Source organism: Excalfactoria chinensis, chromosome 3 (genome assembly GCF_039878825.1).
Source record: "Excalfactoria chinensis isolate bCotChi1 chromosome 3, bCotChi1.hap2, whole genome shotgun sequence".
In the NCBI taxonomy this organism is placed as follows: domain Eukaryota; kingdom Metazoa; phylum Chordata; class Aves; order Galliformes; family Phasianidae; genus Excalfactoria; species Excalfactoria chinensis.
This window is the reverse complement of record NC_092827.1, coordinates 92,572,006-92,596,548: the sequence shown is the minus strand read 5'-3', so window position 1 is coordinate 92,596,548 and position 24,543 is coordinate 92,572,006. Positions and strand designations below refer to the sequence as shown.

The window sequence follows — 24,543 nt, the reverse complement described above, 5'->3', positions numbered from 1 at the left end:
ACTTTAAAGCTAACCACCGCTCATCTAACATCAAGCCTGCTCATCTGGGAAGGACTTAGGTAACACACACAGATATTCTGAAAGGAATTATACAGGAAAAGGGAATCAGTCACAAGAGACATGATGGAGCATCAGTTCATAAACACTTCTCGGCAGTGTGTGTTACCTACAGATCCAAACTTCACATAGATTGTGAAGTGAACTTCATGCATGGGCACCGAAGCTGCCTACTTTGACCTACTAGTTTTCAGTCTAAAGATATTGTTATAGAACATCCCATGCTGGGTCTGCCTTTCTCTGGCCTGCTGGCATTGAGCAATTCCCAGGCTGAAATTTAACTCTTTGGAATAGTTGTTCCTACAAAATAGGTAGAACTGGCATTTCTCCAAATCTAATATCCCTTCTAAAAACAACAAACAAGACAACATAAGTGAAAATCGAAGTAGAACTTCTGGCAGTTGGGGCAAATAAAAACAGCACCCTGGTACAGAGGGTAACATGCTCAGCTGACCAGCAAAAGACCTCATCCACAACAGCCTAGAGTTGTGCAGGGCACTCTTCAGCTGTGGCAAAATATCCAGACTATCACACAACCACAGATTCTCAAAACAAATGAAATACATATTTGCAAGTGTTTTTCACCAGACTCAAACAGCACTTATTTATTTTGGCTCAGAGCTTCTTTCAAGAAAAAGACACCCTGTTTTGGTTCCGCCTTGTGCTACAGGAGATATCTATGTGGGCTATAACAGCTTTTATTTTTGATGTCATACAATATATGAAAGATCATTTGATGTGCTTTATCCACAGCAGAGCATCAGCCTTAGTAACGCTGAATAATCTTTTACAGAGAAGTTCATATTATTTGACATTTTATCACGTAGACTAGATTCTATTAACACAGATTCTATCAGATTATAAATATAACAACTTAGAAACAAAGAGACATACATTTCCTTCAAGATATCTTGCTTTATCTGTTCATTCAGACTAAGCTTAAGCTTTCTGTTCTCAGCAGATTCAGCAAAATATTCAGATGTCCCATTGGAAACTTCTCTCTGTTCCAAAAGAAAACACAGGTTTGAAACGTGACACATCAAGATACAATTATTCAACATTAAGCTCCATTTCTAATACTAAGACTTGCAGATGTTCTTTATTATTCTGATCTGAGCAGTCTAAAAGAAACAGCTAAGAACAGAATTATTTTTAATCTTTTAATACTTGGGAGTCTAGTCAGTTCACTCCCTTTGCAGACTCCCAACGAACATATTTCATATGCTAAAATATACCGCAAACAAACAAGACTGCAACATAAAGGATGTAGCTTTCCAAACCGTCTGAGGAAACTGTTGGCAAATATTTGACATCTTTGTGGCTCAAACTGTGACAAATGCCAGGAATCTCTCTTGCAGACAGGAGCATGTTTGTCAGTTTCTTTTTCTGAAGAGACTGACTGGCGCAGTGGTCTATACACTTATTCTCTGAAGAATTCCCATAATTTTCCATACGTACAAAAAAATATACAGAGTATTACTTGCTCATTTAAGAAGGTAAGGGTTAAAACTTTTAATACTAACATTCAAACACTCACAGCTTGTGGTGGTTGGCTACTACCGGACAACAGGGGAATTCTTTCTGGTCTCAACTAACAGCAGTACCATATTTTTATATTATATGAGATTGAGGCAACAGGGAGGGAAGGAAAGTGCTCTTTTTCTTCAAGCTGTGAGCATTTCCTTTCACAATGAAAGGATCTCAATGAGGGAAGGACCAGTTGCTGACTTCACTATTAACCACCACACACTTCAAAAAAAATATCATCTCTGAGGTTAGAGAGAGGAAAAAAAAGAAGAAGAAAAAAAAAACCATTGCAAAGAGAAGAGGCTTTGTGTGTCTCCTGTCCTCTCATAGCTTTTTTGTTTTTTTTCATTAGATCAAATGATGAAACTTCTGACTGGTGGTCATCAAATGTAGGGAGTGCTTCTTGATACTATTTCATGATCCAAGCACTAAATCCAGCACACTAAAAGCCAGGCGGTATGAAAAAATGGAAGCACAGAGAGGCAGCAGAGGCAGGAGGCTAAGCATGTACATGACAGTTACCTGGAACGCCGCTCAGGAACCTGTCACTGAGATGGGATTAAGCCCTGCCCATTTCAGATTTTACAGGAGAGGGAGTAAATCTCACCTCTCTTTCCAGAAGAACAAAGCAGTGAAATCAGTTTTCTGTCTTGTAAGCAGAAAGAGGGCAGTCAGGTCAGGCAAAGAAAATGGGCCATTCTGAAACTCTAAAAACCTAAAGCTGTTTCGAGCCTTCACTTCAGAGGCAATCTGTGCAAATGTTTGTGTGTGCATGAACAGATGTATGAAGTTCTGTGCCCTAACACTGCAACACGTGTTTACAGTAAGCACAAAATACATTGGACATGCGTGCAAAGCGATTTCAATCTCAAAAATCAAGCCTGACTAGTTTAATCTGAAGGGTGAATTGCTGCTTCTATTCCTGCTAGAGATATGGACTCTCCTAATTTTGTATGTTTTCATATTTTATGAGCTACTGGAGAAAGAAATACTATGATGATTTAACTAAAAGATCTTTGCTACTTTGAAGAGAATGCTCAGACTCAAACTGTAAACTCTGTATAAACTATTTTGACCTCCAGTAACATCTGCACAACTCAGACTGAAGGATCTTGCACAATAATGCTGTATCAGAACAGCCGGAGAGCACTCTTACTTAGCCAGAGAAGTACAAACAGAAACATCTGAACTTCCCTCATTGTGAGTTATGGTAGTTGGAAAGGTTAATTACATCACATCTGCTTCAGTCCTCAGCTACGAACACCAGTGAGGCAGACTACAATATGATCACCAGATCACTACGATGATTTTTCTAGATACGGTAAACAATGGGTGTAAAATAACACTTTGTACAAAAACTTGCGTGTCAGTGCAGACAGGGGAGGATCACGGACAGTTGCTGTCCACACATACTTACTACTGCAGCTAAGCAATAAACCTCAGTTCTAACTTGAATCCCATTACGAGCAGTGAACGATTGCTGTCTGGAATGTGCTGTTGAGGGTGTGAAGAGCAGACCCCAGAGAGAGGCAGAGATAAAAAAGCCATTCTGCTGTGAGTTGAGTCAGACTGGAAGCTAATGGTTCCGAATGGAAGGGCAGACACGTTTGCTATGCCATCATCAACCTTTCATTTTGTTTGCCAGTAACTTATCGCACAACACAGTGACAGAAAAGGGTTAAGGTATTAAACAAAATAAAAAATCAGAATGATTTATATGTGAAACACTTCTGAACATGCCCTCTAAGTACAGTAGATTTTCCCCTTGGAACCACACCCTGTAAGTGCTGTATTTTGAGAGCTGAACAATTAACATGAGGCATATGAGTCAGTCTTTGAAAAACTCTGTGGGAACCAAAGAGCCTTTTGCTATTAGGAGTGATGTAAACTCCCTAAGGCTGGAATAAGTCCACAATAGAAGGCAAAGAGTCACAAATAACAACAATGGGCACTCCATATACTACTAAGACACTCAGCCATTACTGGTGATACTTCCTTTATTTTCTTTATTAGACTTAATAATTTTAGTTAATTAAGAAAAATAAAAAACCCTGTCTGTTTTGGGAATACTATTTATTTCCTATGGGAACTTCAGAACTTGTTAAAGAAAGAAAAAAAAGCTAATCTGTTCTCATCCTGTCTGGTAATCCCAAATTCCTTTTAGGCAGTGAAATAATTAAAGAAAAATATTCCAGGCATAAAAAGGAGGACAGCAGAAGCAGACATCATATAAACAATGACACCATGACAGAGAAAAACGTCAAAGCACCGCCAGACTTGTGACTTGACTCTGAAAGAGCTGCAGGGAGTGGGGTTGCTGCTAACAAATTAAAACCACATTTCTTGGCAAATTGTTAAAGACAGACATATTTACATTTGTATAGAGACTGGGTGGGCACAAAAGATTAAAATGCTTCTCTAGGCCTTGAACTGCCAAGATCTATTAGAAATCTGTGCTCTTAAAATCCTAGGGTAAGCTCACTCCTTTTTGGTACTAAAACTCAGCTAAGGGCATGCAGAAATGAAGCTTAAAAAGACTTACTCCCCTACCTGCTCAAAATACCGACCTCACAAAACCTGCTCTGAAGATCCTTAACATTTGTCCAAAGAGATGTCTGGAAAAAAACCACTGCTCGCACCTACACATAAACGTGACTGTTAGGCACACAATATACTTGCTTATAGGCTTCTCAAATTGAATATCCATTCTTCTACTACATACAGTCAAACTCAAAAATAAACCTTCAAAAAACATCCAAAAGAAGGATGGCAGCCATCTGCAGCTCTTTCCAACACAGCTCAGTTCAGCAATGCTGCATTAAATACTTGCAAAAGAACTATTAATGAATTTGCACATATCAAGTATCCTTACAACTCACTATTGTGAAGAAGGCTGAAACGTTCGATCTTTGCCACAAATAAGCCTGACAATATCACCCACATTTTTTTTTTTCAATCAAGGGTTTGGGATGTAGGTCTGAAAGAAAAAATTTCAAAGCAAACAATGCTGCCCCCCTTTGCCCCTTGGGTTTGGGTCCATATTTTCTAGTTGTCTCCTACTGTGCTCGGGATAACTGTTGCACAAGCTTATGTACCAATAAACTAACACTAAGGGATAATTAAATCTCATGTCTGCTTAAAGGAAACAAACCACACTGTTTCTGAGTTGCACTTATCAATGTGGCTCAAGTTTCTCACAAAAAACAAAACAAAACAAAACAAAAAAAACCTTAATAGAAAACATCAACGAGTCCCATAAATCATATTTATCATTGGAGCACCATATAAGAATCCCCACTGAGGCCTCATATAGCACATGCAGCAAGACAGTCCCCAGCACCAGACTGAATATAATAATATAAATGAAGCAATGGTATAAGGTATTATCCCAGTCACACACATGAAAAAATTTAAAATTAGTGAAAAAAATCAGTAAAATACTTATTCTTGGGAGCTTTATGTAAGTTGCAATTGCATGATCTTTCTTAATGTCAGTGTCACATTAGCAGTATCATAAACTCAATCACATAGATTAGACAAGTGGGGAAGCCTGCTAGTGAAGGATGAATCAGATGCTATAATCTAACTGACAGAAAACAGACAGTGATAGGACTTTGGGTCTAGCCTTCCGCCCTACCATACATGAATGAAAATGTTCTTCCAGCCATTTAATGACTTTTATGTGACGCAAAGCTTACAGTGTTTCTAGCATAGCAACGTAGCTGTCTTAAGGATTCTACTTACAGAATCAAAGAATTGTTTGAGCTGGAAGGGACCCTTGAAGGTCATCTAGTCCAACTCCCCTGTAATGAACAGGCACACCTACAGCTAGACCTTGTTGCTGAGCCCCATCCACCTCATCCTTGAATGACTCCAGGGACAGTGCAGCCACTACATCTCTGAGCAAACTGTTCCAGTGCCTCATCACCTTTACTGTAAGAAACTTCTCCCTTATATCTAATCTAAATCTCCTTTCTTTACTTTGAAACCATTTCCTCTTGTCCTATCACAACAGACTCTGCTTAAGAGTCTGCTAAAGTCTGTCCCCTTCTTTCTTATAGGCAACCACTGGATACTGAAAGGCTGCCCTCATGGTCTCCCTGGAGCCTTCTCTTCTCCAGGCTGAAAAGCCCCAGCTTTCTCAGTCAGAAATCCTGCACTGCAAAACATTCACAATAATTTTCCAAGTGCAGAAAAGGATACTATTCTCAACCTGAAATACAATTCCTTGATTACACTTGCAGAATATTGCTCTACATTTTCAAATGGACTGTTCCTTTCTGCATGTCGGAAAGTTGTAGTAAAAATAGCAAGGATCGCTTTCCATATTACACACGGGAGCACTGATGTCCCATTTGAAGCAGCTATTTTTAAAGAACAGCGATGGTTTTGAAATACATTCTTCTGAGAAAGTTGAAACTGGGGTAATAAGCAGAGAAAACAGGATCCTTTCAGTGCATCACCAGAAAATCTACCACCTTATCACAGAAAGCAAAATCTAACTCCCAGATCTGAGGTCCTCAGTATCTACCACCAAAATTCATTTTGATCTGATTTTACGGATCTCAACTATTAAGCTTTTGCTGGTGAAGAGTACCTACGATATGCACTACTTAGTCCAAGATTTGGCCAATTCATTACAAAGCCCTGTGATGTACACACAACAAAGGTTTCCAAAGGATCAGATTGGCTTAAAGCATACCAATTGTATGAGGAAAATACCTTTCTGCTACTTAAATCTTTTGGACTTTAGTGATATTTTGGTGATAGGAAGAATCCCAAACTGCTTCGAGTTTGGGAAATTCAGTTATCTTTCAAGATAATAGAAAAAAAAAAAAAGAATGCTTAATAAGCTGCAAATGGCATAAACCAAAAATTGTGATACTGTATTTAAAAAAAATAGAAGTTATAAGGGGGGCATTTTAACACTTGACAAATATATCTAACACAAGTAGCAAGAACACACATAACACTTTTTCTAAAGCCACAAAAGGTGTTCTCAAAACAAATGATTTATTTACATACTCAAGAAGCACTCAATATACTGTGTGTGTGTTTGCTTGAAGGCAAAAAGTGTTAAAATTAATGTTAAGTAATTGAGCTATTAATCATTCTAATTTTATACACCAATGCTAGCGGACTCAGATTCTATCTTCAGAATGTCCACTGATAAGAAACTGAGTAAAACACAATGACTTCTCAAACGAAATAATCTTTACAAAAGTGAATAAAGAAAAATACAAGGAAGTTTTATATACATATATATGTTTGTTGTTTGTTTTTTTTAAAAAGAAGAAAACCAGTGCCTTATAAACATTGATCTGCAGCCAACCTTTGCAACTGATCTTATGATTTAGTTCTTGATGAGAACACCCACATAAAATGTACATTTTGTTCTTAAAAGACTTTTTCAATAATCAAGACAACAGCAATTTCATGTGGAGCTCAGTTACTTCCCTCATCTTACCATAAGAGAAAGAATCTACTACTAACTTTCACACGGGTATGTGGAAAAGCAAGCCACTCCTGTAATCTTGCGCGACAGCTTTTAGCAGCCTGATACTAGGATCATCTATCTGCCTGCCAAATCTAAATGGTACAGCAGAATCAAGCAGTACTTAAGATATATGACATACACAACACTGTGCTTCATTTACTCAGAACAGTCGTTCTTAGAAACAAAAATCTGAAGAGTACACCAACTTTTAAGAATAAATGTTCCCTCTACACAATTATAACAGTATTTAAGAACTGTAAGGAGATCTTGGAGAGACTAACCTTAATTCTTGATTTGTTGGTTATACACAAGCAAAATACGTAATAAGCAGAAGTGCACATCTTAGGAGAGAATTACTGTTCAACAGTTTAGTCAGTGTGTTAGCCTGGCTTCCAGAACAAAGCACCCAGCTCTGCAAACCCCCAAGATTTCTGAGCTCATGCTGTGGATTGGTCCCTCCAGATAGTTTCTAAACCCACATGTGAACTCAAGAAAATAAGTGGACTTATAAAACTCTCAAAGCCAGTCAGCTATTGCTTGTTTAAAGAAAACTGAAAGCAAAGAAATGAATTGCCTTTTCTAATATTTTAAACCCTTAGTCATTGCAGCAGTGTTGCAGTGAACCAAACAGGAGGGAGCTGGAGTCATTCAAGTGGACCAGATACATGAAATAAACTAGGAAATCAGTGGCATTATGGTGAAAGCTGGTGACTGGCAGAAGGCAAAAGATGACTTATAATAAATACATTTTAAAAAGCTGCTTTGTTAAGTTCCAACAATGACAGAACAACCTGTTAAGATTTCTGTTAGGGATTAAGGAAACGAGGAAACGAGAGAAACAGAAAATACATTCTGTATCAAGGCATTCATTTCCAAACTCAGGTCATAGTCACCATTTAATAGAACAAAACAGAAACTTGTACACAACACAAATATGCAGAGAGCGTGTGCAAACACACTTATCAGAAATGTCTGCTTGGGCTGGGGTGTGAATTACCCAGCTGACCAGTAGAAATTAGAGACTGTTCACACATCCTTCCATAAACTGTACCATCATAGGCTTCAGCTTACTTTTTGGTCAAGCTGTACAATTTCAATCAGTTTTAACAGTTTTCTGTTGGAGGCTGAGGAACAGACTGCTCTTCAAAAAAAAATACATTAAAAAAATCCGACAAATTCTTTTCACAAGAGGAATAAAGAAATTTATTATCAAAATCTCAAGCTAGTGAAATCTTTCCACACTAGTTGTCAAACTCACTCAGATGCACAGCAACTAAATAAAACCTTTCGCTCACTTTAGATTTAAAAATTAATACCGCCAGCTTGACATCGTGCACCTTCACTGGAAGTGCTCATCCTCTCAAAGTCTGCTGAGAGAAAAGTACATCATTCAGTGAAAAGTCTACAATCTGAGCTCAGATCTGTATTAAACACCAGGCTAAACTGGGACAGCAAGAGTGAGAGGGGAGAGCAAAATGAGGGAGGTGAAAGGATGATGACAGATGATAATATCTTAAATAACCACAAGGCTTTGACAAATGAGATCTTGTGAATGCTGCTAAGTAGTTGTATTTAAATCAAATGGAGTACTCATATAAGAAGCAACTACTAAAATCAGTAAAAGATTACTCAATTTGTCCCTCCTTTTTGAAGATTGCTTCACCTGGAAATACTTCTACATGCTTAAGAACTTATGTTGCAGTTTCAGGGCTCTATGTACTACTACTACTCTTCATCTACATTTTGCACTATGAGAAGTACACAATGTTTTAATGAAGGTACACTCAACTTGCTTACTGGCATTAGTACAATTCAGATATTGATTTTTATTTCATTCCTTCCATACATCAATATTTGGTCTCATCGATAAACACTACTGAATTAAAATTTTTCAGTCGGTTCCCTGTAGCATACTTTTGGCCTTTTCCCAGAGATTTTAGTTTATTCACTCAGCAGTATGCACAAACACTGTAAAAAGACTTCACCTTTATCAACTGGTTTTCACTTACAGTCCTAATGCTCTCGCACCAACCATTGAGAGCTTTTCCTGAAATCCTCCACAGCCTTCCCTAGTCTTGATTAATTGAAATAACTGTGTCAGATTTCATTTCATCGTTTGTCCACCTCTCTGGAACATTACTATAACAAATGGCAGACAGCTATGACATTTTTTTTTGCCATGCAGAAAATGAATCAGTCTGTTTGCAAGCTATAAGAAGAAACCAAGACAAGTTCCAACAAATCATGCTGCAGCAATCTCCCACATATAACCACTCTCAGGTATCCTCCCCTCCCCTTTTGCAGAGCTTTCTTCCCCCACATCAGGGTTGGCAGAAGGGAGCACACACCCCAGGCTGCTCCCACTCATTTGGTGCATTAGCTGAAAGCTCAATGAACTTTGGTTTGTATGAATCCTTAAGACCAAATTATAGGATGAGGTGCAAGCACACAGACCTTTTGGCAAACCCTGTTATTTAGAAGTGGTGATATCCAAGGAGAAGAAGAGGACACCTGTGACAAGAGCGAATATTATAAAACTGCTGTAGATTTCTGCTTTATGACCAAGTCAAAAACAACAGTATCACAGCACTCTTTAAAGCTACATTGACATTAAAAGGGAAACCTCACCCTTATCAAACACACAGTGCTGCCAAAAGCCTCTGCATCAACATGAGCATTTATGCAGCCACACACTGAGAACCCGGCCACTAAAGTCACCCAGCTGAAAGCTAACCACACAAACAACAACAGCAAAAAAGAAAACCAAAAAGTCCTTGTTTTCAGAGGAACCAGCGAACTGATCCAGCACCCCACATGCCAATGCTGACAGATGCCAAGGACAACAATGCACAGCTCAGAGAAAGGAAGGCAGGAGGCACTGCATGGTTCAGTCTTGCATCCGATTGAGTTAAACATGAAAGATGAGAGGAAAAAAAATTAAAAAAAAATTAAAGATGACAAAATCTTTAAGTGTCAAAATTAGAAACTTGAAGAGAAAACAGAAAATTCTTCAACTGTTCAACCATATGTGGTATATGGATAAGATCTGTTGGCTTGCAGTTTCCCCAGCAGCGAACCCTCTTAAAGAAATTGCCAAACTACAGCTTAGCACTGTTTTCCTTTAGCTATGTCTCCAAAAATGACCAAATAAAATCCTGCATAATATTTGAAAACAAATGAAAACTGGATTTTATGAAATTTAAAAGTTGATAATGAATCTGAAAATGAAGCAAGTATTAAAAAGGTACTATTAGTGTACATTTCGGATGTTACCTCTAAATGAGGGTAATTATCAGCTGCTACCTCAGAGGGTGATCCTGGTCTCTTCTTCCAAGCCCTGTCTGCATGCTCCTGCAACACTTTTTGTGTCACAACCAGCAACTCCAGAGTACAGTATGAGTTGGTCAAGTAAACTGAGATGATGGAAAACTAATCCTCCAATTTAGCAGAAGAGAAAAAAAAAAAAAAAAAGAGAGAAACTTCACAAGTAAATTATTTTCTTTTAGACCAGCTCAATGAACTAATTCATTCTTGGCTGAATAATCACTTGGCTGATCCACTGCAATCAGAAAGGAAAGCAGTTCATAGCTGGAACTAGAGGGAATATGGACTGCCTTTTAAGTAGAAACTACAGAAGCTTAACTACCATATTATAGATATACACACAGTTTATAGACTGTGAGTTGTACAGGTATGTATTCCATAACATTTCCTTCTTCCCCTGCTCTATTGCATATCACTTTAAGTTCTCAAGATAACTAAATTCACACAAAAACTTCTAGTAATGGCTACAAATGGTTTTCCTTTTTGTTCTGCCTTGCAACAAGAACAATGCAGCAGCAGCACACACTCTAATATCAAGCTCTGTGCTAATTAAAGCTAAGTGTGCACGTTTTCATGGGAGAACCAGAAACCTCTTAGCAGCATAATCAAAATCCAAGCCAATGATGTCCCTTGCTCGCTTAGTAACATTTGTTTTAATAAAGAGAATTCTGCAATGTACATAAAGTATGTCACAACAATTTACAATATCAGACGTATGAAGATGATGACGTTACTTATTTCATTCTTGGAGATTTAAAAAGCACAGGGCATATCTTTGGCACTTTTCTTCTCCTACTATACCTATGTATGCTTATCTTTATTTATATTTTTTTGCTTTGTTTTATTTTTAAGAGCAATATTCTGTAATTTTCTTTGCAACTTAACAAGGCTCAGTGGTAATCTGGAGGTCTTTTTAATCAAAGCAGGATCTCCTGCTCTCCACTTTCTTTTCTGATGTCATCTGAATGGCAATTTCAAATTTCCACTTCAGTACCGTCATTAGCTTAACCTCCTTTATGTTCTCCCTACAATCGCTTCCTCTCATAGATTCCAGTATAAAGCTGATGTAGTTATCAATGAATACTCCATTGTTAGCACTCCCAAGCCTTCAATAAACCTTCCACCCATTTCCATTACCACTGTTTCTTCAGATAACCCATTTCCAATTTTCCATTTTAGCTCTCTACATAAAAATCAGCCCAAAAAATGTTGTAATCTTTGCAGAGATGACTGATCTCTCTGGAGCGCTTTCATTTGCCTGGGTTTTCTTTTTTGCCATATTCCCAAAGCAGTCTTCTATTTCAAGATAAGACCATTCAAGATTACAAACATAGTTTTGCAAAACAGGAACCAATGGCTATATTTTTGTACTTAGCACTAATACGCCAGGCTATTCTTCCATCTTTTCCTTGAGACTTCCAATTTACAGAAGGATTTTCAACAATTTGCTGTTATGTTTCCTTAAAAACGAAATTCCTTCAAAAATGATAATGACTTCCTGCAGCCTGTTCCATAGATATGACTACACCCATTTCTAAATAGATTGTAGAAAAGAGAAAATTATGTATCAGTTGATCTTCTATTTTGTTTCAGGTCTACTCCTTAGAAAAACTCTCAAGTCTTTAATTAAACTTAAAACTAAATTGACAGAGTCTGCCTAAGCCACCTGTTCCTCGGTCTTACGGGATATATCACAAGACTTTGAATTGCTTCTCTGAGTATTCTGTGCATGCAATTTGTGCTTGTGAATATCTCAGAAGCAACATAATAATCATCTTTCCTAATGTGTAGGACATAAGAATTTCCTTTCTTATCTGGCTACATCTCTTGAAGCTTGGTTTAATCACTGTCTATCCCAGGAGAGACAAAAGAAAGCAGGAATGAACGCTTGCCCCAAACCATAAAACTGCATAAAAGCAGGCATAAAACAAAGATTGTTAGCTCTTGACTAAGCTAATTGCAATGCCAATAAGCAACACTGAAAAGTGACAAACTCTTTACTAACACAGAGTCAACTATTTTTATAAAACACAGATAGACCCTCAAACAAGGGGTGTGAGATGATTAAACACGAAAAAGAACTTAAATACAATATTATGAAATGAATGATTCAAACCCAAACAACATGCAGAGGGAAAACAAAACATATGCCTCATTTTTAGCCCATGACAGAATACACTGGAGTCTATCAACAGAAAGGTCTTCTGGGTGGTCTCTTGTGGTCTGGTTTAGAGTTCAGACATGGCCAGTGCATAGTGAAAAGTACACACACATAGTGCAGACCCTCAGTCTTCACTTCTAAAGTGACAAAAAAAAAAAAAAAAAAAGCCCCGGAAATTTCCCCTCAGTTGCAATCATACACCCACTCAGTTTGGAAAAGTACTGAACTGGACTGAATGAAAAATCTAGTATTAACACGCAGTAGAAATAATGGAGCAACAAAGCAGTACTCAGTAAGCCCCTTGCGTTAGTGTGACAAGAGTTAAGAAGGCATTCCGGAACATTTGCTGAGGGTCTACTCACTTCTTGATAGTTTTTCAAATGAGGGAAGATGTCTTAAGGATAGCTTTATCTTATTCTCTCCTACCAACATGCTACACTGATCACACCCACCTGTTCTATGTGTACGTACTGCATCTAAAAGTAAAACATACTCCCAAGGTTTTAGTACTGATTTGAGCTTGATCCCACCGTGGGATTTTGTTGTTGTTGTTGTTTTTGTTTGGTTTTTAAACACAAATGTTTAAAGACCCTATATAAATGACCAGGACTTTTCATATATCAGATCAAATTTCCAAGCAGTCAAACTAAAAACCATATCATTCTATTTTTCATTTGCCTTCTTATTACAGAGACTCACGAGTACAATGTTTAGATTTTTTTAAAGATGTCAAATATATTTTAATATATCCAAGACAAATGACTATCACATTCATAGAGGTCAGCATGTAATGCTGACTCTTAACTGTGAGTACAGAGCAGACCGTATGCTGTACTGCAGGCCACCTGGGCCAATGTGAACACTCCTGAGACAACTGGCAGTTAACTGCAGCATGAAATTCATGAGCCTTTGACCCTTACGAAGTCCTCAAGATGAAATATTTAAGCAGAATTGTTTATGGCATTTAACTACACAGCACTGCCCATAAATGCTTGGGGATTCTTTTCCCCCAACAGGGGCTAGTGCTGACTCATTCGAGTTGTCTTGCAGAACAAGTGCTAAGAAAACATACAAAAAAGCCATTAACATTAGAATCTGCTCCATTATCCTCATGGAAAGTAAAGTGTTTCAAGGGTAAATTACGTTCCTTATGTTCCTCTGAAAACGCTGAGATTCCAAAAATTCTTGTCTGCTTCAAACAATCACTTAAGGATCTCTTTTGGAATACCTTGTGCAACTGCTAATGTAATATTTGGATCACAAGATGATGTTAAAAAATACACAGATAATTACAGCTATACACATATATGTTCATTTCACCACCATAAAATAGACCAGAAAACGTAAAGAACAGCTTTGTACATACCAATGCATCATTTTCACATGTCCAATCACTTGGATTAAATTCAAGTTTACTGATACAAACAACAAATTTGTCTGGAAACATACGTAGCTCTATGCAAAAATAATCAGAAAGAAAACAAAAAATTATTCACATTAAAAAAATACATATACTGAAAAAATGCATGTGTTTCATTTTTGTTTTAAAACCGTTAAAAAAAAAATCAACAAGTCAGAGTAAGTTTAGCTTCCAGGAAGGCAGTCACAGTTGCAAATTAGTCTATACATACACCTGGACAAACATATCAGACAGAACCTACTGAAAACACACTTAACCATTTATTCTGTGCTGTTCTGGAGATTAGTCTCTTCATAAGAAAAGCTGTTAATCATATCTGTAACACAGCACAACACAGTACAACATATTCCAACAAGGACTTGATATAATAATTCAGTCTACAGACAAGTGTTTCCAACTCTGACTGCAGAGGACTTAAAGTAAATAAATTACTAAACTGTTATTGAATTATGTATCTTACTCAAGTTCCCATAGTCTGTTGTGAACACAACTAAATCTCTATTTAGAGGATTCAAAATTGAAGGGTTTCTACATAATAAATAGGGTACTGGCTGAATGTAATAAATTTGCCAGCGTGGATCATCCATACAGGCAAATGACTCTCTAGAATGTCATGCTCCTTTTCCACCACCTTTTATACCTGACAAAGCCCTCCAACTGCTTACCAGCAGTGACTTTACTCAAGTCATCACTATGAAAGACGAGGATGTTAATAAAGATTATCTTTTACTTGTCATTGGTTGAAAAATTATAGAGAGAATTCAGACACATCTTTATTGGCGCAACAGCTAGTTAAGTTCCTATAACAGGATAATGAACTATGATGAGCCTTTCAGAAATATCAACTGTTAGCAAAACTGTTTCCAAGGAAATATTCATGATGTGGCTGTGCCTAATCATCAGAATGTTGTTGTTTAGCTTGTATTCTCATGAGCTGAAGGCCACCCCCAAGGGTCTTGTACAATGGCATTCAAACTGTGAGCAGACCACAGGTTACTTTAAAACAGCAGTGAAGAAAAGTCTTTCACAAAGACTAAATTTGTTACATGGGGCTCCAATAATCATCATTTAGTTAAGCTGATTTCAGATACTAAGAAACCAATCACAGTATTCAGGATTCTTTTTCTTTCAGGCTCATTGTCTGTTAAATACTAGAAATATTCTCAAGAAAAGAATCATCAGTATTAATATTTTTTGAGGATATATGTTATTCTGGTATTTATTTGTAGTGAAACTCGGCAAAATGAAGCTCTGTCTTGCTAGCAACTTCATGTAGATGGAAAATTTTGACTGCAGAATCAAAGCCTTGCTTTTTGGCAGCACTGGGACAGCAAGTTTATTCTGGTAAGTAATTTTTATTGTTATACTTTATAACAATCTCACTTGCTGGCTAACAAAATGAAAGTAGGCATTCATTGACCTTGAAAAAGGTCTGGATTTAATGGAGAGAAAACAATGCTGAGACACTGCTGGAGGCAGACAGAAGTTCAATAACACATTTAAAATCAACTCTCCAGTCTCTTCCACCAATACAGTTAGAATAAAAACCAGTTGTTATTTGAAGAGAGATTTAGACACTCGTGAATATAATGAATTTCAATTTGGAAAAAATATATATATGTATATATATATATATATATCCTTAAAACACTCATCCAAATAGTCAATATTTTTAGGGGCAGCCAATGGATTTGTTTTACATGAAAAGAAAAATATGAAAAGCTCAGCACAAAGGGCAGTGATCATTACAGTTTCTCTTTATTGCTGTTGGCAGGACAGGATTGATATCACTTCCTTGCTGAGCATCTTGGCTTGAGAAAACATGAAAAAAGGATCTAGTCCAATGATATCACCTATGTAAAGATTTTATAGCACTGAGCTGAATTAAAGCTTTTTCTTGCATACACTTGTACTATACAGTTGATGTCACAAGACACTCAAGCAATAATGAAGTGATTCATACTGCACCCTCTGGTTGATTCACCCTGCAGAGACTCAGTAAAATGCTGAGTCTCATTATTCATACAGAATTTGGTGCAACTTAGCTGATAACCCCGGGGCAAGATCGAAAAAAAAAATAATTAAGTTGAAAAAGAATAATAATCACATCTTCAGAAACATCTCTCATTTTTTTAGACAATATATTCTAGAGTAAACAAATTCTAGCTTTAAAACAAATCTCAAGTAGATCAAAAGCTAACAACTATCAGTTCCCTTTTATTTTTACTCACAGAAATGCACAATTCTAAGTAAGGCTATTTGAAACTGATTTCTTACCACGATAACGTTTCCCTAGAGCACAACGGAGATTAACCCATCTCTTCATAAAGTAAGCAGTAATATGAAAATTGTTGGCTGCAACATAAAACAAAAAGAGAATAAGCGTAAGGGTATCTTGAGCATTCTGGTCTCAAAGCATGGTACGTCTACAAAGACTGGATTGGCTGAGAGAAAATATGAACTGTAGAGGAAAAAAAAGAAACCACTCATATTGACGGCTCCAAAAGTTCCTTGGAATTTGGAATGAAAAAATCCAAGCATTTTACTAACCTTCAAGTTCTGGACACAACCGTAGAAATAAATATAAGTCAATTAATTAATCACAGCTGTCACTCACTTAACAGCCTAGTTGTTGAGTCACTAGTCCAAAAGGCTACAGACCTAGGTACTACATGGTTTTCATACGTATTCTGTCAGAAAACTACTGATATCATTCACGTCACTGCTTTCTAGAGGAAGATGACGTACACAAAGCTGACAGAAAAAGATTGTCTATAAAAAAATAAACACAAAAGGCCTAAATTATTTACAGTTAGACTGAATTAAGTAAGAAATGCATACACTAAGACTCCTCAATATCTACAAGTAAACAGTTAGCCTGGCTACCCCAGCAGATACCTGTAGCATATACACATATCCAGTTTCTGTTTCCAAGAATGATAAAAATGCTTGTGCATCAGGACCATGAGAAAAGGACAGAAAGAATTGTATTACATTAAATTAAAGAGATAATTAGACACCAGCTAAGAAAATCGGATGTTACTTTTGCTCTACTTTAATTCACAAATAACACTGAGTAAATGAGTTACGACTCGGTTTATAAAGGTATTTAGCAACATAACTCCCCTTGAAACGGAAAAGTAGAATCTGCATTTCCTCCCTCTATAGTCACTCTATACACTTCAGCAAAATGAATTTGCAAGACAATTAATGATATTTCCTCTAGCTCTGATGAGTTATACGTGTGTTTCTAAGACAGCCAGCTACACTAGGTGCAATTATCATAGAAAAGTTCAAAAGTCAAGTGCTACTGCTGTTCTTCTCTCCAGCCAGTTAAAAGGAAGTCAGGAAAGCCCGTATGCTGCCATACTAATCTCTTCTGAGCAAGTGCCAAGGCACACCTTATTCCTAAGCATAAGCTGGAAAAATGCATGTCTTCTAAAGAGTATACAGCTCTCCTGCTAAAGCTCCAGATCTCCTGAGCCCTCTGTGAAGCACTGCTCGGCATCATGTCCTGTCAACAATTGCAGTTATTCATCACAATCAAGACCCTTAAAATTTATCAGCCATCTTTTTTCCTTCCCCCCAGGAAGATACCTAAATTTTGACTTCCCTTTAAAGATCCAGTCAAGATGTGACAAGTTAAATCATCCCCTGAAAATGATGAGCGCTACAGAAAAAATTGGATGTAATCCACCATCTTTATTAACTGTATTCAATTAAAGAAAATTACTTTTAGCTATTTCCAGTTTGGCATCCGTATATCTTTAATACTGTTGGTAGGGTTAGCCAAAGCAAGGAATTTGCCTTTCATATTAGTAAGTTATTAGCATGACGATAGCATTTCCACTGTGATCTCTGTAATGCCAAAAAAAGTAACATTCATAAAAGTACAGCTTCACAAATGAATTTCCTCAAAGAGACTATGAGGCTTATCGCCTCCGTGTGTCAGGAACACTCCTAAGGTATTTTTCTTGGGAAGGAACAGAAACGAAAATGTGTGTACCTTTTGCTTTTGCACAGAGAAAAGCACGATATGCCATTCCTGGCATTCTTTTAAGAATCAGGTGACACGTACATCTGATTATTTCTCAAGCTGTTCTGGTATTCTCTGAGAAGTATTTAATCACATTTGATTGACAAATGGTGTGAACAAAATATCAAATTCCTCTCCAAGGTCCTTGATTCTCTCAATTACTGTTCTCTGGAGAATGCATGCCTCAAACTTAGTAAAATATATAAATAAGAGATGCAGACTACATAATTTTTGCAGTGTCACCTCAAGTCTGAGAGTATTGTAGAGCCTTGATAGGGAACTGGAACTGAGGTAATAAGCTCTATCCAGAGGGACTAACATCAGAAAAGAATTTTAGTTTCTATGACTTCCCATGGCTACTATTTGACTTCATTGAAAAAGCCAGTAAAGATGATTTGCTGTACTTATTGCTGAGTGACATCAGTTTAAGACACACTGCATTCAAACTGCCTGTATTTTGAAACTATCATACAGCTAAGTTTAACAAATATTTTAAAATCCTTGTATGTGACATCTAATCTAGCCCATGAAGTCAACTACAGTTCACAAAGTTTCCAGTATTAAAATAGTCTGGATTACTGCAGAGCTATAAAAACTGCAATAACCTCTTTCTGCTTCCTTCAAGAGATATATATTATCCAATTAACCATTTCTGCTTCATGAAATATGAAGCTAAAAGCTAAGAGCCAAAAGGACACCTTGTCTGACAATCTCATGCATCTTGCAGGTTTTTAAACTTTCTACACACTTACTCAGCATGAGTCTGCATCTTCTCTCAAATTCAGACTTGTCCACTATCAGTACTGCTTATATACCAGCATACGCTAACATTGCTTCAGGGCAAGCTGTAAAGTACACTCCAGGAAAGAAGGCCAGTATATACACAGAGAGGACCAAAAGCTGCTCCTCATGCTATCTGGAAGGAAGGACTAAATAATCCAGCATTAACTCTTTAAGCATTCCTTTCAAGCTTTACCCTCAAGCTACAAAGACTATTTTGCAGCCAGTAACAGAGACATTTTACACATCTTGAAATCAGCAAACCTACTCGGACCAATCTCTGATTTCCTCTTCATCACAAAACGTAGACATCATAGCTCCATCTGTAGAACACCAACAGAGGTAGGAAAAAACCTAGTAGTTTGGAGGTTTGCTTTTCTTCTAAACTGTGCATCCAAAAGACCAAATCTCAGCAGCAAGAAACAACCAATTAAAAAAAATAAAATAAAAAAAAAAAAAAGAACCCCAAACGTGACTGAATAGAAGTAATTCTAGAAAAGCCACAGTTCACTTTCAGCTGTAATATGCCCCAGTGAGTGCTGCCTTTTAAGGGAATGGTAATTTGCCCTGCTTGTTATATTTCATGGTCCCAAGACACTGAGAGGAAGTATCAGACACTGACTCTGTATTGTAAAACTATCCAGCAACACTTGCTTTCCTTTCCAAAGGAGCTGCAGCCAAGCTGCCTTGAGCTTCCAGGAGGCTGCCAAGAGGCGGCTGCGGTGCAGTGCAGAGCAGTGGGAAGCCCTCTCCCACGGCTATTAGCGACCATTCAGCTGGGAGCCTGGGAAAATGCCTCCGAGCTGCTGAGTTATCTGGAGCAGCCTGGCAGGTGTTCACTTCCCAGCAAAATCCAGCACCTGCATGGCTCTGTAACAAAACTCACTCAAGTCTTCTCCAAAGCCACAGCACAAGTTCAAGGAGGCTGACTTGCCCCCTGCACACTTCTATATTTGACACGTTGCACAACACTTTTATACCATCTTTAAACACAAGCAAATGGAAGAAAAAAAAACAAACCAAAAAACAAAAACCAACCCCAAACCCATATCCCTTTTAATCTCCTAGCTGACGCATTTCTTGTTTCTGGCAGGTTATTCTGGACTAGGACAGTCTCCATGTAAAGGAAAATCTCAAACCTTTGTAACATATATCAGAAAAGCAGATGAATTTCCTTGGTTACAATGTGAAAATAAATACACAGGTGCATCAGACTTTTTGAACTACTGTATTTTACATTAAATAAAATTACATTTTGCTCATGCTAATTATTACAGATTAAGCTACACTAGTAATAGTGTTTACAGTACATAGAGTTTTTCATCTTCAAAGTGCTCTACAGACATATTATTACAGTCCTTTTTAGCGGTCATACTTCTCCAATTAAAACTATTCATCACCCAATCCAAATTCCTGATCGCTTGTAAACTTGAAAAGGAAAGAAAAAAAAAAGTAAAGGTATTTTATTCTAAACCTACTGGTGATTGTGCAGATTTCCTTCCCCAGAACAAACGCACATATTCACATCATCTCGTCATGATTTCTAATTTAGACAAGATTCGAAAGCAAATGGGAAGTGTTGTGCGTAAGTCTGAGTCTGAGTCTAGGATAAACTAGGGGCAGCAGAATAGGAGGGAAAGAACAACACAAGAAGCTGCTCAGGTTTCCTGAGCCTTTTCCACTGTTCCAAGGGGGTACAGAATATCCATATCACCACCCTCAGATCCTCCCCACCCAAAAATCCCCTATCAAATTCATAGGTAGTGACAAGAAGTGTAACAGATCTTCACCTAGTGCAGATACTCATACACTGAAGCAGTGGGTTCAGAGCAGCTTAGACAGCTGAGGGTCTCATGCTGTCTTTCCATACATTATTCCTTCAATTCGAATAAGTTTTAAATTATTTTCTTCAGTTTTCATTATTGAAAGAGATAAGTACCTACAAGTACTTCCTATGTAATGAAAAACATCAATACCATCTTTATTTTTTATTTTTGTTTCTTAACAGTTAAGAAAAAAGCATTTTGGCTGCTAGATTTATATACAGTAAGTGTGGCCTAGGAGAAAAGCCAAGGTGCTGTATTGGCTATATTCATATGTACTTGTCTGTGTGTCTGCATGCATGCACATGTCAGGAAGAGTCAGACGCAAGCTAAAGGCACTTAACACAGCGCTGCAGGTTCAATTTTCCATGCCCAAAACCAAAAGACTCCCTCTTATTTACAGTTATACCAACAGCTCCCTCACGTTGCAAATACGCAAGGTCTGTTCTTGAAAACTTCTATCTGCAAATAAATTCAGTGATGTACTTCTGTATTTTCCCAGGTGCCTTAGAGCCTGTTTAAACCAAGTACAAGCAAAAACTGATTATTGCTTTTCCCCCCCTTACTCTTCCTTTTCACTATTTTATCAGAATTAGCACTACTCTTCTATTTGCCAAACCTCAGCACAGGCCACTTGATAACGCAGTTAAGAGATTGGGCTCATAAAGGACATGAGACAAAGATTTGGCTCCTGTCAGAGAACGGGATCCCTGGCTGGAGGAAAGAAATTAAGCAAGCTTCAAATGAATTGGATTAAGACAGGACAAGATATGCTTACCAGAATCCTTTATGTTGTCACAGTACAGAGAGTTGAGCATAGCACACCATCTAAAATTTTCAGCATATGAGCCATTGGCAGCAAAACTGGATCGAGCCATATGATGAAATCTAAAAGCAAGAGCAGAGCAGGACTGCAGGGCTCTCTGCTAACCAGGAGACATAGGATTTATTCTCCCATCACAGCTATAATAAGCAAACTGGATATACTATACGGCATTTAGTGTCCTGATTGTCATAGGCATTCTGGAGACAAGAACTGAGAAGAAAAGCATGTATCAGACCATGCAGACTCAAGGTTAGAAATGCATCTGATGATGATCCTCAGCAGCTCTGAAGGAAAAGACCACCCTCCCATCACTAAACCCAGAGATGGAGAGGCAGACTGATCCAGCTTTTTCACAACTTGTCCATAATGTAAAAGATATAATAGCTGGCATCAGCTGCTAATGTATCCAAGCAGATAAAGTCAGATATTTGAAGATCAGCATACCATTCCCACAGACTGTTGTTTTTTAATAGGAGATTTGATTTCACCTTTTGGTTGATCTTTATGACCATACTGTTTATTGTGACAGGCTTCAACACACAAACTGAAAGCTACTTATGAATCCTTGTCATTTTTAATGCATGAACTGTAGTCCTGACCAAGCCACGTGCCAAGAGCTCTTTAACCACTGGAACAGGCCTGACAGCTTAGGAGGAGGAAGGCATCTGTCAGTACCTGCCAAGAGGTTCTGACAGCTGAAAAACAAACCCTGCAGTAAACACTGTGACAGAACACAAATCAGCAGCAGAAGAAAATCACTCTTCAGAGTAGCTGCATCACCATGTAGCAGCAGCTTGGATAAAAACAGTCTGACGTCACATGTGCACATACAATGTACATTCAGAATCACACTGAGCATCTGTCCAAATTCAGCCAGACACAGTTGTATTCAAATCACACAATGTCATGTACTTACATCACTGAATTCTGAGCAGGGATTAAAGTAAGGCTGTAGAAGGCAGATTCTAGCTAAAATAAAACAGGCACTGTGATAGTAACAAATACAACTTTCAGGGTATGAGGCAACGCAGAGTGGTCTTTAAAGCACAAACTAGTTTAAAAAAAATATGTCCTTTCAGCCTGTTTCATTCCTTGAAGACATCTGTGAACTACACAAATAATGTTGTTGCCATTAAATTCTTAAAAGGGAGGATTTCACATTTTAAATGGCAGGAATCACTACAAAACAAAGTCAAGTCTAGAATAAAAACTCAAAGAGAACATGAAAATGAACCTTTCAGAATGTAGCAAATATGACTGGTTCCTCTTATTGTTCAAAACAGACTGTAGGTGCCAGCACTACAGTGCTAAAAGATTCTCAATGGCAATCAAATCCTCCTCATGTTTACAGGGTCTTTTTTTTTTTTTCTTTCTGGTAATAGGATGTAAATTCTGTAAAATCATATCCCATAATAGGAAAGGGCTTTAACCCCATAGCTCCCATAGCTGAAAAGACTTTCATCTGCTAATAACAAGCTCTTCAGGCAAGGATCATTAAAAACATCAGGAACAAGTTTTGAACACGTGGAAAATGTATATTGTATCCCATGGCTACAAAACCTATGGGTTTGGTGAAAAAGTCCAGTCTGCCTTTGGAGACATGAGGTGTAGGCATGAGGGGGAAAGAAAAGCCAGCAACAGATATCTTCTGTGCAAATTGAAAAAGACAGCATAAAATGTGAAAACATACTTTCTCCAAAGGTGAACCTGATATATAGCAACAATGAATGTGGAACCAAGAGGCAGATGTTGATGGTCATTTTCTTCCACCCTATCATCCAGGTGACACTGCAAAAGCAAGCAAGTTCCAGGAGATGCCTGTGGACTTGAACCACTATGCATTTCACAACGTTATCACTGGGGCTTCATGGGTACTTTCACACAACAGACTTTTCTTAGGCTTCCAACAACTCAGAACAGGAGGAATTTTTGGAGCACAGCAAATACGTGGAAGGCCTCAACAGAGAAGCCTCTTGTATTTTCTCTTTTAAAATGCCAGCTAGTAAATGGGCTATAATTAAGTCAGCTGTTGAAATGGTCTACCCTTTTTCCTCTCATAAGCTCTGATGTAAAGGTCCCAAGAACAACCAAAGATTGTGATCATCTGATCAGCGCCACTCGGCTCAAGCAGTGAAGCAGGTGCTGGCTGTGGTGCAAAGAGCTGGCAGCTGATCTCAGAAGGGTATGCAGCAAGTTGCTCCATTAAGCTTATTCAAGAGTGCAGTATTATAAGGGAGCATCTGAATATCTTGTGGGCTCTGGCATCAGTGTACAAGATACTAAGTGAAAAAAGGCACATAACACATCCACTCCTCAATGTTCAATAGCAAAATCAAAAAGGATGGAGGCTGTGAGCTTATCAAGTGCCATGTAAATACAAGAGAAAATAACAGACAAGCATCACCTATATCCCATGACACAAATGTACGCACACTAAAGAAATCTAAATATCTTTACACAAGCAAACAAATGATGGTCTGCAAAGAGGAATTCTATTTTTTTTTCTCTTAAGCAAGCTTTGCCATCTACATCATTTTATTTTCTACACATATGTATACTGACTGCCTAAAGGTAGAATGTTTCTGCCTCGATAACTGTACTTTGCTCTGCATGAGATTATCCTGTCTGAGGTGGACTGAACTCATCAAATCCCATTACCATATCTAAAATGCATATTCAAGATTGCGCTCAATCTTTTTCTCCTCTCAAGTAAAACTCTTCTTTATTTGCTGTACTATTACTGAACTTTTAGTTACTGAACTTTTAGTTCAGATCCATACATTTTTAACAAAGATCCAGTCTCCGCAAAGTTTGGTAGATGTAGTTTTGATTATGGACTATCGGTCACGTCATGAATATTTTCAGTCAGTGGAAATATTCAGCATGTAATAAACAATATAGCAAGTACCTCGACTAGTGATGGCTCAACAGAATCAAATACACAGAATCAGATAATTCCTTTCTCTGACTTACTTATGTAAGGAAAGTACGCATGAGGTTTTTTCCCATGAACTGGCCTTCCATCTTTATCTGCATAGATTTCTGTAAAGCCTTATAAAAAATGTCCAAACGTAAATAAACCCACAAAAAAC

General features: G+C 37.7%; 1 protein-coding gene across 1 annotated transcript in view; it reads right to left on the bottom strand.

The window, feature by feature from the left end:
• Nucleotides 1-24,543, bottom strand: part of SLX4IP (SLX4 interacting protein) — a 73,305-nt gene that overhangs the window by 2,233 nt on the left and 46,529 nt on the right. The window contains exons 6-8 of the mRNA XM_072331443.1: nucleotides 16,264-16,341; nucleotides 13,933-14,021; nucleotides 952-1,058 (exon numbers count right to left, since the gene is read on the bottom strand). Coding sequence (XP_072187544.1) covers nucleotides 952-1,058; nucleotides 13,933-14,021; nucleotides 16,264-16,341 — 274 coding nt within the window. The remainder of the gene's footprint in view (nucleotides 1-951; nucleotides 1,059-13,932; nucleotides 14,022-16,263; nucleotides 16,342-24,543) is intronic.